Source organism: Martes martes (genome assembly GCF_963455335.1).
Source record: "Martes martes genome assembly, chromosome: 18".
Classification (NCBI taxonomy): domain Eukaryota; kingdom Metazoa; phylum Chordata; class Mammalia; order Carnivora; family Mustelidae; genus Martes; species Martes martes.
In genome coordinates, this window is record NC_137906.1 from 39,309,663 (window position 1) to 39,329,231 (window position 19,569).

Consider the following 19,569-nt stretch of genomic DNA (forward strand, 5'->3'; position numbering starts at 1 on the left):
CTCCAGGCGGCCCTGCCCGAAGCTGGCTTTATGAACCATGGCTGACCCTGGGTCTTGTCGACGTCTCTGAGTTTCAGGTTCTCCGTTTGTAACAGGCATTAAGAACTGCTAACATTTATTAAGCTTTTGCTCTGTACCAAGTACTGTTCTCAGCACTTTCCCTGTAATATCCCATTTAATCCTCGTAACAGAGTCACAAATACTGTGGCTTTCCCGTTTCTCAGAGGGGGAAGCGGATGCACCGTCTGTGTGGACTTGCTCAAGGTCAGGGTCCACACAGAGAGCCCCGTGAGGCCAGCGCAGCTGTCAGCCTCGGTGCGGAGGGGAGAAAGGCTGCGGTCCATTGCAGGGTCAGGAAGAGGTTCCAAAGTGCTGTCTCAGAGAGGTGTGAGGCAAACTGACCGGGGGACGTGGGTGGGTTGCAAGGCCAGGGGACCTCACTGAGACCCGGAAACCAGGCCGCGCAGGGGAGAGTTTTTCTCCAGCCGAGCTCTCCTGCTCAGGTGCAGGTGCAGGGGGACGGGGAGCCTGGTGGGAGCCAGGCACCTGCAGCGCCAGCTCAGCGGACAGTCGACAGGTGTAAGTTTAAGGAGTCAAAGTCGCGATGGGCCACGGGATCGGAGCGGCTGGGGAAGCCGGCCAGGCACACGGCGGGGTGATGGCTAGTGGAGCAGCGTTAGGGGCGACAATCAGGTGTCTCGATGGGGGTCAAAGAAGTACCTGGAGAGGCGGGTGCGAGAGGGAAGAAGCTAAACAGGGAGATGGGGGGCCAAGAATGAGGTGTTCCCGGCAAGGCTGAGGTTTAGAGAATGAAGCACTCCAGCGAGCGCGGAAGGGGACAGGCGGCAGCAGACTCCTGGGTAAGAAGGAGTGTGGTCTAGTCGGATGACACCCTCCTGGTCAAAGGGGTTGAGCGCTCTGAGCAGGGAGGGCAGAGGCGTGGTCTGGAGGCAGCAGGCGGGAGTGGGGAGACACCTTCCCACTGGTGGCCTGGCGGTGGGCGGGGTCCTGGGTGGCAGCGCTGGCATCCTTCAGAGATCGCCAGGGAGGCATTTCCTGGGGCCCCGTCATAAATCACAGACATTTGGGGAGGCGTTTTAAGTGGAATTGTTTTCTCGATTTCCTTTTTGGAGCGTTCACTGCTAGTGTCTAGAAACACAACGGTTTTCTGCGTGTCCATCTGTAGCCTGCAAACTTGCGGAACTTATTTAATGGCTCTAAAAGTTGCTACTGTGGATTCTTAAGGATTTTCTCTATATAAGATCGTGTCATGTTTGCATGGAGAGAGTTTTGCTTCTTCTTCTCCAGCTGCCTTTTCTGTTTCATTCTTAATTGCTCTGCCTAGAACTTCCTGTACGTTGTTGAGCAGCAGAGGGGAGAGTGGTCGTCTTATCTTTTTCCCGATCTTATGGGGAACGTTTCCACTTGTTCCGCATTGAATATGAGGTTAGCTAGAGGGTTTTTGTGAATGCTCACTATCGGTCGAGATAATTCCTTTATATTCTAGTTTGCTAAGTGTTTTTATCATGAAAAGTACTGGATTTTGTCCCATGCTTTTTCAGTATCATTTGAGACAAATAAAAGTGAATAAAATTGTGTTTATTTTTTCCTGCATCCAAAGTAGTGTGTTAACATTTATTGTTTTTCATATGTTGAATTATTCTTTTTTTTTTAAGATTTATTTATTTATTTATTTGACAGACAGATCACAAGTAGGCAGAGACGCAGGCAGAGAGAGAGGGGGAAACAGGCTCCCTGCTGAGCAGAGAGCCCGATGCCGGGCTCAATCCCAGGACCCTGACATCATGATGTGAGCCGAAGGCAGAGGCTTTAACCCACTGAGCCACCCAGGCGCCCCGAATTATTCTTTTTTTAAATTAAGCTTTTTATTTTAATTCGAGTGTACTTGAAATACAGTGGTGATTCTCCTTGTATTCGTGGTATAAATCCCCCTTGGCATGGTGTGTAATCATTTAACTATGCTATTGGGTTTAGTTTGCTAGTATTTTGAGGAGGATTTTTACATTTCTCTTTGTAAGGAATACTGGTGTGTAGTTTTATTGGTCTGCTGTCTTTCCCGGTTTGGGTATCCAGATAATGGTGTCCTACAGAATGAGTCTGGAATATCTGTGTTTTTATTTTTCAGTTGTAAGTTTTCTTTCATTTATTCTGGATACGCATCACATATATATATGTATATATATTTTATATATATATATAAAATATATATATATAAACATATATATATACACACACAAACAACTTGCAGATGTGTTCTCCCAGTCTGTGGGTTGTCTTTCCACTTTCTTGATGGTATCCTTTGAAGCACAAAAGTTTTTAATATTGATTTAGTCCAATTTATCGAGCCTCTTCCTTATGACTTACGCTGTGGGTGTCATGTCTAAGAAAACACCATCTAGGGACGCCTGGGTGGCTCAGTTGGTTGGGCGGCTGCCTTTGGCTCGGGTCGTGATCCCGGCGTCCTGGGATCGAGTCCCACATCGGGCTCCTTGCTCGGCGGGGAACCTGCTTCTCCCTCTGCCTCTGCCTGCCACTCTGTCTGCCTGTGCTCGCTCGCTCTCTCTCTAACAAATAAATAAATTAAAAAAAAAATAAAAAAAAAAAGAAAACACCATCTAACCCAAGATCACAGTGATTCATGGCTGAATTTTCTTTTAAAGGTTTTGTAGCTTTAGCTCTTACCTTTGGGTTTGTAAGCAACTTTGATTTAATTTTTATGTACGGTGTGAGGCGGAGGCCCAACGTCATCCTTGTGTATGTACACACGCAGCTGGTCCGGCACTCTTTGTTGAAAAGACTAAACCTGCCCTGCTGGATCGTCCCGGCCCCTTCGTCAAAAGTCGGCGGATGGCGCACCCTGCAGCTGCATTCCTGCCCCCACTTGGGACTCTTCCTGCTACTTGCTCTCTGGTCTGGTCTTGCTTTGCTGTGCATCTGACCTCTTTGGTTTTGCCTTTTCTTTCCAGCCCTCTGCTTCCTTCTTGTGCGTGACCACAAGTTCAGTATTTTGGGTTTTCGTTTTCAGCACCATGTTAGCCTTAACTTTGAAGCACCCTTTGATACTCGTGCTCCAAGGTTTCCCCACATAATTCTCTTGCTCGACCCCCACTCCCGCCACGCTCGCCCTGGAGCTACTGCGGGATGGGGGGACTCGGGAATCAGGAGACAGCGTCCAGGCGCAGTCAACCTCCCAAGGAACACACTCCCGTCTTGGCGGAGTTGGTATTTGCCGGGGCCCACATAGTAGAATATTACAACATGATGTTTGATGTAAAATATTCACAGATGTCAAGAGTAAACTGCCTGGCTTCATTTATAACATATTTTGATTTTTGCCCAAGTTCTCGTAAACCCTCTTTTTGTCACCAACTGCTGGAGCCGCCCTCCATGAATGTTTTTACCTCTGCCTCTCTATTGGAATTCTCCCACACTCGGACTTTGACCCCATGTCCTGTTATTTGTGTCCCTAGTAGTTCATTGATTCTCCCAATTATTTTATTTTATTTTAAAGATTTTATTTATTTATTTGACAGACAGAGATCACAGGTAGGCAGAGAGGCAGGCAGAGAGAGAGGAAGGGAAGCAGGCTCCCTGCCGAGCAGAGAGCCCCACATGGGACTCGATCCCAGGACCCTGACATCATGATGTGAGCCGAAGACAGAGGCTTTAACCCACTGAGCCACCCAGGCACCCCAATTTTATTTTATTTTAAAGATTTTATTTATTTATTTGGCAGGCAGAGAGAGAGAGAGAGAGAGAGAAGCAGGCTCCCCACTGAGCAGAGAGCCCGATGCGGGGCTCCATCCCAGGACCCTGCGATCATGACCTGAGCCGGAGGCAGAGGCGTAACCCACTGAGCCACCCAGCCGCCCCTGATTCTCCCAATAATTTTAGAGGTAACACCCCTCCTGACAGGACCGAAGTCCCAGGAATTCCGTTCTTACTATGGTGTCCTGGAAGCTACCCTACCTTTGTGCCCAAGTCACAACCAAGACCTGGGAAACCATCGGCACTGATGTCTGACCCCTCATCTCTCTCCAACATGGGACTTAACCATTTGCATCCCTCTGAAACGACATTGAGAAGCCAAACAGCAGAAAAACATACCTACACGAGCTGGTTCCCTAAGCCTTTGATGGGGCATGGAATTAGCCCTTTGCCACAGTAACCTCGGAGGTGACAACCTGGATTTGGAGGCACGATAATTCGTGCCGTGGGTGGACTAAAGAGCAGCACTGCCAGAAACAGAAGTCACGAACACCCTCCCTGACAGCCAGCGGCGTCCGGACTCACCTTTTTGAAAGAATGTGCTGATCACGAATGCAAAGAAAATGGTGGCCGTGGCAAAGCACAGTAGAAAAACGAATATCAAACTAGGGTCGCTGTTTCTGAACACCGTCACACTGTTCACCTGCGAGGCAGCCACAGACGCACGCTGTGTTTACGTGGAGGGAATGAGAAGGCACGAAATACCCGTTAACAAGGCAGGAAATAAACACACACACAGAAAACGCACAAGATGATCCTAATTAAACAACACAGGCCGATTTTTTGGAGGCAGACTTCAGTCTGGTGTCCATGATCATTTACAGATGATGCCTTGTCCGTGCACCTTTCTTAAAAGAAGGCGCAAGTCTGAATTCAGGGTGAATCCCTTGCTTTCATGAGGGAGTTTATCCCATTGGTCACTGTCACTAGTACAGAGGACTACAGCATTCCTTTTGGCAGCTTACTTCTGTCTCCTCTTTTTGACACTTTCTGGTCATCTTCTTTGTTTTACGTATTGTGCTGTGTGGTCTGGGTTTTCTTGCCTTCCCTTACCCGAAGGGCCCCAACTTTGGTAACTTAGAAGGTAGATTTTCATACATCCACGTGGGGGATGATCATTTAGTCCTTGAATGAAAGTTAGCAAATCGGAACCCCGAACTTCAACAGCAGCGTGGAAGGAAAGTTTAACAAGGTAGCAGGGCCTGAGAGATGTCCTCATCTCTTCCAAGAACTGTTTTCAACTCTCCTTAAAGTGTCTTAAAGTTTCTGAAATACATCTCTCGGAATTCCACTTTTCTAATGAAACTAACCATGCCCGTGGCCAGCCCTCGCAGACCCGGGAGCGGAAGGAGGGCCGGGCTCTCCCGGGTGGTGCACATGCCGCACCTGAGCCCCACCAAGGTGCGGTACCGCTAGCTGTGTGCTCGCCGGGTGCCGAGTCTCAGCACACACCCCCGGCCCCCGTCTGGACTGCTGAGCACCCCTCGGGCCCCGGAGACGCATACCTGCGTGCAGAAGAGGACGGTCATGAGAGAGACGGCGATGAGGGCGGAGATGAAGAACACGAGGAACCAGGCGGCCCCGTGCTGCCGGCTGCTCGCTCCCATCACGCACATGTACTCCTGGGGAAAGCAGAAGAGCCCGCTGCCTCGCCGCATTCGGCCGAGACGCCCACGGCCCCTGCCCAGCCAGCCTCGGTATAGAGCACGCTGTGTGCGCCAGCACGCGGAGCAAACGCCACGGCGGGTGCGGCCGGACAGGGTCCCGGGAGGCTATGTCTAGACACAGTCACAAGAATCAATCAAAGGGGAAGAAAATCAGAGAGTAGGAAGGTCGATGGCCTCCAAAGAGCCAACGGTGAGGAGAGAAGTCACGGGAGCGAGGACGGCAGGGAAACCGGCGGGATCAGCCCCGTGCCCCGCGGGGGCTCCCGGCAGAGGGCTCCTGGCTGCAGCGGCAAGACAGCGGCTCCCGGGGGGTCACCCCCTCCTGTGCGTTTCTTAGGGAGCCCCTCAGCAAGCCCCTCCTGATCGGCGCCCCCGCCCGAGCCCCGAAGCAAGGGCTCACATCGTCACAACAGATGGGGTCACCTCAGTGACAAGCAGGTCCAGGGACGGAAGACGGTCCACCTCCCAGCTCCCCTTGGAGGCCCTCTGAGGCCTCGGCAACCTCTGCCCTGCCTTGGCCTCATCCCGCTCCGGTCATTTCTCACTCGCGCCCCCCCCCCCCCCGCCGGGTCCCGGCGGAGGCTTGCGTCCCACGCCGGCCGGGTTACCTTCAGCCTCTTCTCCTTCTCCAGGGCCACGGAATTGATGACGATGAGCTCGAGACAGAGGAAGCTGAGCGTGAGCAGGAGAGGGAACTCGCTCTGGAGGACCAGCAAGAACGTGTCCCGGGTGTGGGCTCCGTGCGGGAACCGCTTCACCAGCACCGCGAGGCCCCATCTGGGCGGTGGCATTGTGGGCGCGGTGCCCCATGACGGCCTTGTCCAGCGCGTGCTGTAGGGTCAGGAAGCCTTCCCTGCTGTATCCTGCATGAGGGCAGAGCGCACACCGGGCGTGAGACACCCCGGAAGCCCCACGCGGCAGGACACCCGAAGAGTCAGACGGTGGCGGCTAACGAGTCATGAAGGCACGCCGACGGGAGGGCGACAGGCTGCCCCTTCCTGCTGCCGCGTGGAAGAAGGAGCAGAGTCGTCATGGCCCCCGTGGCTGTGACTGGCGCCTTCTATCAGAGACCGGGGCAAAGGTGTCCCGAGGAGACAAGGGACGTCCCCCACAACGCTCTCGTGTGATGGGCCCACAGCCCCTCTGCTCAGCGCTCGGGCTCCAGGGAAAGGGGGCCCGCTCTGCACTCCCAGTCATCCAAGACGCATGACATGGTTCAATTCAAAGCACTTGGGAGACACGGCCCCTCCTCCCCGACTGTGACCTGTCCCTGAGCGGTCACCGCTGTGTTCCGAGGGTAACGGGCATCAGAGTGTGCTGCCAAGCCTCACAAACAGTCGTGACCGTAAGCAGCCCTTGTTGTGATACAGTGTCATCGGTGGGCTGAGGTCGTCTTTTGGGAAAAGATGAAGGGTGGAGGGCAGAGACGCCGGGCCTGGGGGTCTTGTAAGAGGTAACGGCCCGTCTCCAAGCGCGGTTCTGGGCCGTCCTGTGGGCAGAGCCAGGGCAGGGCGCACAGGAGTGAGGTCAAGGCGACCAAGGTCTCCCGAGGGCCCAGCCCCCCGTGGACCCCAGATCCGGGAGGATGAATGCGGGAGGAACACGCGGTCGGTACTAAAATCCCGGGAGGTGTCACGTGGTCTTGACTGCATGTTGGAGTTTCCTCTGCAGAAGGGCTGGAAACTTTCTGGAATCACATGGGTCTGTGAGCCCTTGGTTTACGTTCTCCCTTGCTGGCCGGGCAGGCCCAAGGTGTGGGCTCGTCCCACAGTGAGGTGCGGCTTGTCGGCGCCGTGTCCTGCGAGCAGCTCGTGCCCTGCAGGGAGGCCCCCTGAGCCCCTGACAGAGGGAGCCCAGAGCTCTACGGTGACGTGGGGAGCGTGCGTCCTTCGGGAGGACGAGCGGGTGTCCCCAACCTGCCCGAAGCTAAGGCAAATGTTAGTGTGCACGGAAGCATGAGGGACGCCCCCTCCTTGTTTCTGTAAAACGCTTCCTTCCTTCTCGGAGCAGTTTGGCTTCGCTGCAACACAGGGAGACTCCTCACTGCCGCTTCCTCTAGAACGAAAGGCTTTTGCCCAGTGACACTCTCTGACCGTTTCTCCCTCATCCTCTCCCGAAACTTTTGGGGCCAGGCGGCGCGCACGCGGGCTTCCTCACGAGGGAGGCCCCCGTCGAAATGTCCAAAGGCCCGGGGCACTTGGCTCGGGTTCAGAGGGTAGCGCAGGCCCGTGCACCAGCCCTCCAGGCGCTCATGGTAGGCGGCGACCTTCAAGGCCAAGGGGCTCCTGTGCACGCGGCTCAGGCGCAGGCGGTACTTGATCTGTGGGGGGAAGGGGGGCCACGGTTACCAGACCCCGACGCCCAGAGGACCCAGGACGGAGCAGCCCCGGGCCTGAGGCCGGCCCGCTCCGGGGAGTGCTCGGAGCCCCCGTGAGGAGGCCTCGGTTGGGCAAGTCGTGCGCCTTCTTGTAGCTGTGTCCTCGTCAGGGAAGCCGGGGGGTTACCTCACCCACCCCCCGACGGACTGGGGGGTCCAGTCGGTGACCCCGGGGCGAGCCTGGCCTTCGTGCTAGCCGCGCGTTGCTGGCTGTGGATACATACGTCCGTCTCTGCCTTCCAGCACCCCACGCAGGTTCTGACACTCTAGACGCGACGGTATGGCCCGGCACCAGAGCTTTCCCACCCCAGACAGGAACCCCTGCCTTCTCCTCAGACAGACAGACCTACCACTCTGAGTCGGTGCTCGTCACCGTGGTGACTAGGACCAGTCCTTCTGGAAAATGCCTCTTCCCGGCTCCCTTCTGGGCACAAACTCATCTACGGCTCCAAGTCAGGACCTACGATTAATCCCATTACACTGTCAAGGAAACTGAGGCCCAGAAAGGCCAGTGCCCTTCCCACAGCTAGACGGCCAGCGGTTGCGGAGCGGGCTTCCAGTCCGTCCGTAACCAGGCGGCGGGCCAGCGCGGTCCCCTCCCCTCGGAGGCAGCCTCCCCCGCACGAGGCTTCCCTTGGAAGGAACCTGAGAACCGGAGGGGCCCCCGGGTCTAGGCTGCAGCAGGTGAAACCCGGAGCGTTCGCTTCCCTCCTCCGGCAGTAAGACAGGACAGTAACACGGGATAACAGAGGGGCAGCTCAGGGGACGAGACTCACTCGCGGACTCACCCCCTGGGCTGGGCAGTGCCATCAGGCCGTGCCAGAGAGGCTGTCCTTACCTTCAGTGGCAGGGGCTGCTTGCTGTCCCCGAAGCTGTGATCCAAGACAATTCCAGCCCACACGTAGAAGCCTTTGGGATTCTGGATTATGTAATTCTCCAAGACGGGCACTGAAGAATAGCCTAGAACTGCAGAGAGAAGACCCAGTCCGTGAGGGGCTGGCAGGACGGCCCGTGCAGCCCACCCATCGCCGTCCTCCCTGGGCAGGTGCAGGGGCCCCCACTTCTCTGATGAGGGCCGCAAGCCTCACTCACTCCCTCGAGCCTTCTGCAAACCTGCGAGCACACGGCGAGTGGCCGCGAGCCACGCAAGGATTGGAAGGAAAGCCCCGGAACCCACAGTCAGCGCCACACTCCTCTTAGCAGGGGTCAGCCCAGGACCCAGGGCAGAATCCGCACGGGGACACCACGAGACAGGAGCCAGAAGCAATAAAACAGAAGCAAACGTTCAAGACCTCGACCTCCAGAAAAGATAAACTGCCTGAGCTGGGATCTTAAGGAAAGACAGAACAGAAATGTTTTCTTCTTGGCGGAGGCCACTGAGGGGTCCCTGGAAATGGGGTGGAAAACCAGCCCGGAAACAAAGCCTGAATGTTTTGGGAGCAGGAGGGCCTCTGACCCGCCACGTCCCAGCGCAGACTCTTAAAAAATAGATATTTTATTTATTTCCGAGAGAGAGAGAGAGAACAAGCAGGGGGAGCTGCAGAGGGAGAAGGAGAAGCCGGCTCCCCGCTGAGCAGGGAGCCCGATGCGGGATTCAATCCCAGGACCCTGGGGTCACGACCTGAGCCAAAGGCAGACAGCCAACCCACGGAGCCACCCAGGCGCCCCTCCTGCTGTAGACTGATCTCGAATTCATCCACGCGGCTCCGTCTGCCTGTGTGTCCAGTGCCCTCCCTGGCCTCCTCCTGAATGTCTGCAAAGACCATGGGCCGTGGTCTCTCTTCCAGAAAACAGCCAGAGGTGGCTCTTCTAGAACAAATCAGGTAACTTCTCTTAAAACCCTTCCCACGGCGGGTGGCCTTGGGAATGAGAAGGAAACCCAGGACCTGGACAAGGACTTTGAGGCTCCCGCAGACACTCCGACCTCAGTGGGACCACTCTCCCCACTTCCTTCCTCCTCGCCCACCGCTGCCAGCTCCCCTACCCTGCGGCAGTCCCCCCTCTGGCCGCCCCCGAGCCCTGAGGTCACCCCCGACCCCGCATGGCTTGTCCCTAACCCTCACGGCTTCACCACCGTGTCTCCTCCCCGGAGAAGATCGCTCCGCTGTAGTTCATTTCACAATCTCACGTTTGTGAGAGATACTACTGGACTGGCACGGGATTTCAGGGCGCTAGGCAAGCACGAGGCACCAAACAGCGGTCCCCACACGCGTGGCCACGGACGGGCTTTGGAAGGAGTGTGTGCACGAGGAGCGCTCCGGGCTGGGTGGGGACAGCCCCGCCTTTTCACTCTGTACTGTCTGCGTTATTGAAATGCCTTTACAAAAACACATGCCATGATTAGAACTTTGGGAAATCACCCCACGTTTTGTGGACTCTCTGTTTTGAAAAGCCGAGTCGGGCTCAGTGCATTCATCCATTCAGTCAACGTGTACCCAGCGGGCCGTGGGTGCCAGGCACGTGGTAGGCCCAGCGGGGAGCAGAACAGATGTGGGCCTCTGTCCTCGTGGAGCCGGAGCCCCGCCGGGAATGGCAGGTGCCGCCCAGAGAGCTGTTCGTGGCGGTGCGATGAGAGAGACGGAGGCACGGGTGAGAGACCTAAGCCCCAGCCGCTCGGCTCAGCGCCAGCACAAGGATAGACAGGCACAGCCCGCGGGAGGCGTGGGGGGCGGGGGAGCCTGGAGAGGGTCTGCCTGGCTCTTCCACTGCCCGTGTGGTGGAAGCGCCTGGAGGGGCTGCAGCACCGGCCGGCCAGCCCCCGCTGACCTCGGAGGATCTCCCTGGCTCCACGCAGAGACGGGACTAGAAGGGGTCAGGAGGAGAAGAGAGACCCGTCGGACACTAATTCAGAACCTCTCAAGTGTCGGGGGCACGGCTGCGGGATCCGAATCCCCCCCGGGCTGCTCTGCCCCAGCCACCACCTCCGCAGACTTTCTCGGATTCGGAGACCCCAGATTTGGAATCACGACCGTGAACACCCTCCGGAGAAGGCCTCCGACTCTGGAAAAACGCCCTCCCTCCCCCCGCCCCTCCCCCACCTCCGTGTCTCACCTTCGAACTCAACGGCGAAGGCGTCCCGCACCATCTCCGCGACAGCCCTCAGCGTTCCGCTCTGGGACGGGACGTACACGAGCTGGTATGGAGCCTGCGCGGGGAAGCAGAAGGACTCCGGCGGCAAACTGGTGTGGACGGCGAGGGAGTTCAAAGGGGGCCGTTTGCTGGGCACACTGTTGAGGCGAACGTACATGACGATCGCAGGGAACAGCAGCGGCGCGAGGACCTCGAGCACGGTGACCAGGGGCTTCCGCTTCTGCAGCAGAAAGGAAAGCGCGTGATCACCCGAGGCAGGACGCGCGCGTTAAGTCGCCCGGTGGCGAGGCTTCCCCGAGGACAGTTCGCGGAGAACCGGCCGCACTTGCAGAAAGGGGCCCCGTTCCAAGTTGATTTTTTTCTTTCCTCCGTTATTAGAACCCAACCTGACTTCAACATTCAGTCCCACCCCAGGAGACGCCCACGGCCCCACCGAGCGCCTCACCTACCTTCAAGGTGAAATTCTTCCAAAGAAGAAGTCTTAAATTCCTGCCCGTTGTCATGTTTGCAGCTGAAGAGGAGGGATCAGCAGCGGCTGGGAAGCAAACCCGGCAGATATCGGTCCTCAAGGAGCTCTCAGAGGCTCTCCCTGCCTTGCTGCTGGCTGCCCCTCCCCTGCCCACCTTTCCACACCCCTGTGCCCCGGCTGGACTGACACCCCCAGGGGTGACCTCACTGGCTCTTTGGGGTTGCAGCGCAGGACACTGGGATGACCTCTGTCTGTCTGTCTGCAGCCTGCACCGGGGGTTCTGCGGTGGGCGCAGGGCTGGTCCTGCCCCAGCCCCCAGCCCATGTGACTCCACGGCCCCAAACCCCCCTTCCCAGCAGGAGCGTGAGGACATGCGAAGCCCTCCCCGGCTCTTCTCCTCTCCCACTTCTGCCTGCGGCAGGCCTGGCCGAGACCCAGAGGGGACAGAACTGGCTTCAGCTCGTGGCCCGCGCTCGTCCCCCTGGGGCATCACCCCCACGGAAAGCCGCCGTCTCCGTGAGGCCTTTCGTCCGCCCTGTGTAAAATTTCGGAAATGCCACCAGTCTCCCGTGTTCGTTCTTCTTCGTAGCCCGTTTATCCCACTGAACGCGCTGTTGGTCTGATTTCCCTCTAGAATATATGCCCCACGAAGGCAGGGAGTTGGGTTTTTTTGCTTTTTTGTGGGTTTTTTGACCTGTTTTTGTTTTGTTTTGTTTTGTGTTCGTTCTGCCACCGAGTCGCCAGACCCAAGAGCCTGGCCGGCAGGTGCTGAGCTCTCCGGAGGTGCGGACAGGCCTTCCGGGGCCGCAGCGAGTGTAGGGTCGGGCCTGTGAGGAAGGGCAGGCCCGCCGAGCCGCGAGTTCCTTCCCCTTCACACTCCACTTCCCCGGGGTCACATGCTTTGTCTTCTAGCTCCCACCATGATACGATTTTCACTTCCATGAAGACGTTTTCCCGTTGGTGAAAGAACGAAGGGAGGCACATTCCTCAGGGAGAAGGCTCTCCGGCGCTGCCTGCTGGGAGCTGAAGAAACAGGGCTGCGAGCGCACTAAAAGTCGCTGAAGGTGTGCTCCATGATTTTTTGTAAGATTTATTAATTTGAGAGAGAGAATGAGCATGAGCGGGGGGAATGGCAGAGGGAGGGGGGGAAGCAGACTCCCCACTGAGCAGGGAGCCCGATGCGGGGCTCGATCCCAGGACCCCGGGATCATGACGGGAGCCGAAACCAAGAGTGCTACACCTAACAGATGGGGCCACCAGGCGCCCCGGAAGGTACACTTTAAAGAGCCTCATTTTGTGATGTGAATTTCACCTCCTTAAAAATAGAGTGACTACAAGACACGATCATATTAGTCAACCTTGGGGGCAGGCTTCTTATCTGGCAACCCCAACCGCAGACATTTACTCCCTGCTCGTGGCCTGCCGCCTCCTGGGTTTGGCTGGACTGGCCTTTAGGTCTGGTTGTGGGCTGAATTGTGCCCCACCCCCCCCCCGCAACCGCGGTGTTGAGGTCCTCAACCCTAGGACCTCAGCCTGTGACTGTTCTGAGAGGCGACGAAGGCAAAACGAGGCCGTGAGGGTGGCCTGACTGTGCCCGTACGGTGAGAGGAGATGTGGGCCAGGGCTGCCCGGCGCAGAGGGAAGACCAGGCGAGCACGAGCCCGGGGCAGCCGCCTGCAAGCCCAGCGGAGGGACTGAACTGGCCGCAAGATCCGACCTTGCCGGCACCTGGGTCTTGGACGTCCAGCCTCCAGAAATAAATTCGTGTTGTTTCCGGCGCCTGGTCCGGGGTGGTTTGTTAGCGCGGCTGGTGGGGACGCATGCAGTTCTGCTCTGCATGTCTCTCGTGGCAAGCTGCTCTCATGGCAAGAGGCCAAGGCAAACCGCACAAATGCATTTCAAGCATCTTCCCACACACACTTGCTAACCATTCCAGCATCAACGCAACAGGGAAGGAAACTCTGTCCGCTCTCATGGTGGCACTGCCGACTCTCCCGGCGAGGGGCGTGGGCATCACATTTAATACAGGGGGCTCCATCCCAGGACCCTGAGATCATGACCTGAGCTGAAGGCAGAGGCTTAACCCACTGAGCCACCCAGGCGCCCCTAGGAAGAGACTGTTAAAAACATAAATAGTTCTGCAAATAAACTGTGAAGAAATCAACAAAGTTGTCCAAGAGCCTGCGGAGAAGGACAAGCAGTAATAACTCAAATGGGTGAGTCATTTTCAACTGCAAGGGACAGTTCGTTCTGAAGCTATTCGAACTGATCCATAAACGTAAAGCCAGAAAAAGTCCGGTACTGAAAAACCTGTTACCGTAACAGTGATCCCAAAATGCTTTAAGGAAAGCATTTAAAACCAACCAATCCACCACCCAAACAAAAAAACTACAACTCGTTCTCACTGAAGAAAAGACATAAAAGCCCTTGATGAGGTGCATGAGAGGAATAAAACACCATGAACAAATGGGAAATCCATCCCAGAAATACAGGAATGATTCACTGTTTTCACTATCATGAGATCTGTTGGTGTAATTCACCATATTTATCGGTCAAAAGATTCAAAACATATTATTGTGTCAATAAATTCCAACAGGCATTTGATAAAATCCACCATGTATACCTGGATCTCTCTCTTTTTCTAACCTTCGAAAAAGACTTGCTTATAATATATTGATACTACATATACATATGCAGGGCCATGCAGGTCTCCCCCTCTGCCTCCCCCGCATTCGCCTGTGCACATGCGCGTGCGCACTCTCTCTCTCTCCCTTCCAAATAAATAAACAAGTATTAAAAACTTAGAGCAAGCAGTGGAGGGGTAGAGGGGTGGCGGGGCAGAGGCAGAGGGAGAATTTTAAAGAGGCTCCACGCCCAGCCCAACATGGGGCTTGATCTAACATCCCTGAGATCATGACCTGAGCCAAAATCAAGAGATGTACACTTAACCAGCCAGCCATCAAGGTGTCCCTGGGGAGACATATCACTGCAAAGGAGGAGTCAGTATGAAGATTTTAATTCTCCTAAATAAATCTACAAATTTTACATGGCACCAATAAAGATTTCAGCAAGATTTTTAAAAAACTGATTCAGAAATCCACAGGAAGCACAAAAGTATGAAATCGGGCAAGAAAAGTCTGAAAGGGACAGATAACAACCAGAAACTATCCACATTATTAAATTTGTTGTTATATAACTTCATTAATTAAGAGAATATCATACTAGGACAGTAACAGCTCAATAAAAAAAGAATCTATATATACGCCAAAGTATTCATGGGAATTTAGTACGGGATAAAGAAAACATTTCAAATTAACTGAATATTATCAGTAACAGTACTGATTTCTCTATGTTCAACTACCTAGGTGAAACCAGTTCCTGGAAAGACATAAACGACTCAAACTCACTCAAGAGGAAATAGGTAGCCTGAAAGTCCTTTATCTACTAAAGAAATTATATTCATATTTAAAAGCATCCCAAGACAGAAACCATGACTCAGATGGCTTTATCAGCAAATTCTAACAAACATCTAAGGAAGAAATGATACAAATTCTACACAATCTCTTCCATGAAGCAGAAGAAGTAAGCTACTTCCCAACTCATATTATGAGGTCAGCATTACCTTGATACCAAAGCCAGACAAAAACATTACAAGGAAGGCATATAATGATAATAATAATAATAATGTAAGAAGAAAAGTGTCTCTACTCTCAGATGTCATGATTTTCCCAAGAAATCTACCAAAAAAATTCTACAACTGATAAGTGAGTTCGGCAAGGTCCCGGGAGATGAGGTCAATATACAAAAGTCAGTTGTATTTCTATATACTAGCAAGGAACAAGTGGAAACCCAAAGTTTTTTCAAGGTATCATTTGTGATAGTATCGATAAAATGAAATACTTAGAAATACGTCCAACAAAATATGTCCAGAATCTAGACGAAAGAACATTAATGAGTTTTTTTTTTTTAATGAAATAAATGGGAAGATATACCATACTCATGGACTGTAGACGTCTGTACGAAGACTTCAGTTCCCCCAAACGGATTTTTAGATTCAGTGAAATCCCAGTAAAAATCTCTACGGTATCAATGACAGACATCAACAAGGTGACTTTAAAATTCCCACAGAATGGCAAAGGGACTAAAACAGCCAAAATCATATTGAAAGAGGAATAGAACTGGGGGACCCCTCCTGCCTCATTAACGCTACACTAATCAAGACAATATAGAATTAGCTGAAGCCTAGGCAGGCCAACTATGGCCCATGGGCAAACGCAGCCCACTGCAGCCCAGCCTGCAAACCAAGGGCTGGGAGAACTGCCCTCAACCACAGCGACCGAGCACGGAATAACTCTGAATTTAGCCCCTACAGTGCCTATTGGGTGGGACTTCTTCTGTGGTATGATTGCTTTGATGACAAAACAAGCAACATCTTCCAAGCTCGGACGACAGCTCCAGCAGTGTTTTCCAGACCTCAGTGTACGTGCAAAGGAAATTTTCATTATTTTTTTAAGATTTTATTTATTTATTTGACAGAGAGAGAGAGATCACAAGTAGGCAGAGACAGGCAGAGAGAAAGAGGAGGAAGCAGGCTCCCCGCTGAGCAGAGAGACCGATGCAGGGCTCGATCCCAGGATCCTGTGATCCTGACCTGAGCCGAAGGCAAGAGGCCCAACCCACCGAGCGACCCAGGCACCCCGGAAATTTTCATTATTTTAACATCGATGTAACTATGTGACTAAGGAACCTCCATCTCACCTTTAGCCGGCTGGAACTAATCTATAATGCAACGACGGGAACAAGGCAAGTTATGGAGAGGAGTCTAACGGGGTTCGATCAATGCCTTTCAAGCCACAAAGACAGTCAACGGAAGTCCCAGTCAAGGTGAGATACACAAAATCTTGTGACCAGTCCGCAGTGACAGACAAGCATTTACGACAGATTCTGAAGGTAGGGAGTACTATCTTTGAACCCTGGCAAAGCAATGCATTAACCCGTAAAAAAGAACTCCGTTGTTCTCGTGAGTAGATCTATGTTGCAAAGAGGAAGTTACATTCAATTATTATATTAATGTCTTGAATAAACTTTTTTGGAAAAATATAATAAATTAATATAATTATTTAAATTAATTTTAAATTTAAACTAATATTAATTTAAATTAATATAAATTAATGTCTCATATAACAAGGATGTGTATGATACCCTGAAATTTGCCTCCTGGCATGCACAGCCTTAAACATTTGCCCTCCAGCCCTTTACAGGAAAAGTGTGCCAAAGCCCGGACTGAAAAATCAAAGATACACACACAGACCAGTGGAAAAAAAGAGTTCAAAAAGAGAGGTTCACAAATACAGTCAATTTTTGACAAAGTGCAATTCAATAGAAAAGGAATTATCTTTTTAACAGAGGGTGGTGGGACAAATGGAATCACGTATGGGGGAAAAATCCACTTTGATCGATACCTAAATCCATGATACAAAATCAGCTCAAAATATAGCATAGACCTAAGTGCGAAACCTCAAACTCTGAAATTTCTAGGAATTAAAAAAAAAGAAAAAAAAAAACGACCTACAGGAGAACATCCCTGTGACCTTGGATTAAGCAAAGATTCCTGAGATACGACATGAAAAGCATAAAAGAAAAATCGGTAAGTCGGGCTTCATTAAAATTAGAATGTTTTTCTCTGCAAAAGATTAACAGCGTGGGAAAGCAAGGCACAGACCGGGGGGAAATATTTGCAAATTGCTTACCTGACAAAGGAGCTCTAACCAGAATATATAAAACTCTCAAAACTCAACAGTAAGAAAATTAACACCCAATTTCTAAAGATGCTGCCCCAAAGAGGATGTATGTATGGCAAATAAGCCCAGGAAAAGATGTTCAGCATTATGTCACTAGGAAAAGCAAATTCAAACCACCATAAAATACCATGACCAACTACTCGAATGGCCGGGAAAAAATATTTTTTCAGTGATGGCAAAGTTACAGAGCGACTGGAACTCTTATAAACATAAACCAATGGGGCAATGCAAAATGGTGCAGCCGTGTGTTTCTTACGTTTTATCATAAAGCTAAACACACACTTCCATACAATTCAATGATCCTACTCCTAAATTGTTACTGAAATAAAATGGGCATTTTTACTTTCAAACACACACAAATAACATCTCTTATACAAAACCTATATGCAAATTATTACAGAAGGCTTTACTCAAAACCTCCCCAGAAGTAGGAACTGGCCCCTTGCTAAGTGCCGAGCATTTTTGAAGCATTCCATATGTTTCCAAGCCTTGAATCCTCACGGCAATCCCATGAAGCGAGTACTATGTGCTCCCTGCTTTACACAAGGGAACCAAGGCACGAAGAGGTTACATGAGGCATTAAGGGCTGGGATTCAGTTCGAGGCTCTGTGTCCAGCGTCCATAAGCAGTTTTAACCACTACAATATTAATGCCTCTCCATTGCTGGACGAAGGCGTATGTGTACAGCCCTTGGTCTGGAACGAAGCCTCCAATTCTAACATTGTTCCTATGGAAACAATCAGAGAAGCTGTATTCTGAAATTCTGCATTGAATACCACCAACGTGGGCACTGCTGTACAAGAACGTACATATATATAAGCACAGACAGATACAGATGGAAAGAGAGAATTTGTGTCCTCGCAAATAGGAGCTGACATATTGGTTCCATTTTTAAAAAGCATAGAGTGTGTACAAGTGTATATCTAAATCTGTCAGCCAACTTCTGCAGTGACAAGGTTTACTGCCTTTTGTAAAGTCCTATGTTTTCCTTGAGCATCACCTTAATTTTTGCCATCCATCTTGAGAAATGTCTGCGCCACAGGAACCCCAAGGAGTATCCCCTGTAACGAATGACCTGGCATGGTTTCACACTATGTGAGTGTGAGTAATGTACCTCCCAGAGACTGTCAGGAGTCCGGGAGCCCGGACATCGGAATACCTGGGCTCCAGTCCCACATCTACTGTGTGACTTTGAATAAATTATCCCCCTTAACTGGGCCTCCACTTGGAAGAATACCAGCTACAGCATCTAGGTTTAGTGAGCCTTGAGCAAAAGAGTGACTGTTGAGGATCCATCCGAAGGGCTCACCCCTTGTGGGCTGTCATTTGTGACCAGGTGTCTGGAGCCTAGAATGTTCCTACAGAACGTCTTCCTTCGCCAGTGGCCTTGTATCCTCCAGGTTCATGACTGCGATGACCGATCATAATTACCACACACGCACCCTAACAGGGTCAGGAACAAAGGTTCCTTCCCTACTCCGCAGGCGTCTCTCTCGGTCCCGCGGTCCTTCCTCCTGGTCCCCGCCTTCACCTTCCGTCTGAGGGAAGTCCGCCCCAGCCCCGCTCCGTTCCCGGATTGGGTCACGCAGAACCCTTCCAGGTTTAGAAAGGGCTGGGGGGGAAATTGCAAGGTGGAACCAGTATGAGTTGGAGATGGCAGACTGGTTCTTGAAAGAGGAAAGTGAGGAAGACGCCGGTCAGCGAGGTTCATAGAGTTTCCGGGCGGACACCTGGGCCGGACGATGGGGAGAGACGGTGTTTTAAGATGCTCGCCACACGTTAATAATCCACTCCACCCCGACTGTAACTGCTTTCAGTTGTTGGGTTTGGGGGTTTTATTTGCTTCAGGGCCGTCTGCTCCGTGAAGACCAGGCCGGTAAGGCCCCGCTAGGCTCACCCGGGACTACCACTTCCTTAGTGCTTATGTGTCAGGCGTCGTGATAAGCGTTTACGCGTTTTCCCATCTGACCCGAAAACAAAATCCTTCTGAGTTTGGTATTATTACTAGTCTATTAGCATCCTGATTTGAGGGACAGGAGATGGCGGCTCTGAGCTGTCAAATGACACGCCCGCACTCGCCCAGGGGCCGGGGCCTGAGCGAAGCCAGGACGTCTGACCCCTCATTCAGCAGATATTTGCCGGGTGCCTCCTCTCTGCCGGGCGCTCCAGGACCCTGAGATGTCGCCGCGAACTAGACAAGTCCCTTTCCTCCTGGAGCCCGCCTTCCGCTGAGGGAGACAGAGGGAAGAGAGGCCCGCGAAAGCCCGCGTAAACAGCGCCGCTCCGGACGGTAGCAGGGAGACCCTCCATCGCTAACCCGGAGTCTCGGGGCGGCGGGGACCGAAGCTTCCCTACTCGGGGCTTGTCTTTACGGTC

General features: G+C 52.6%; 1 protein-coding gene across 1 annotated transcript in view; it reads right to left on the minus strand.

Moving 5' to 3' along the window:
* The window catches only part of LOC308359654 (ATP-binding cassette sub-family A member 17-like), a gene marked incomplete at both ends in the record, with an annotated part of 58,517 nt that extends 47,091 nt beyond the window's left edge, over positions 1–11,426 (minus strand). The window contains 8 exon segments of the mRNA XM_080830863.1: positions 4,315–4,432; positions 5,295–5,411; positions 6,065–6,230; positions 6,232–6,319; positions 7,614–7,776; positions 8,672–8,799; positions 10,885–11,143; positions 11,373–11,426. Of these exon segments, the coding sequence (XP_080686989.1) occupies positions 4,315–4,432; positions 5,295–5,411; positions 6,065–6,230; positions 6,232–6,319; positions 7,614–7,776; positions 8,672–8,799; positions 10,885–11,143; positions 11,373–11,426 (1,093 nt within the window).
* Between the last annotated feature and the right edge of the window lie 8,143 nt (positions 11,427–19,569).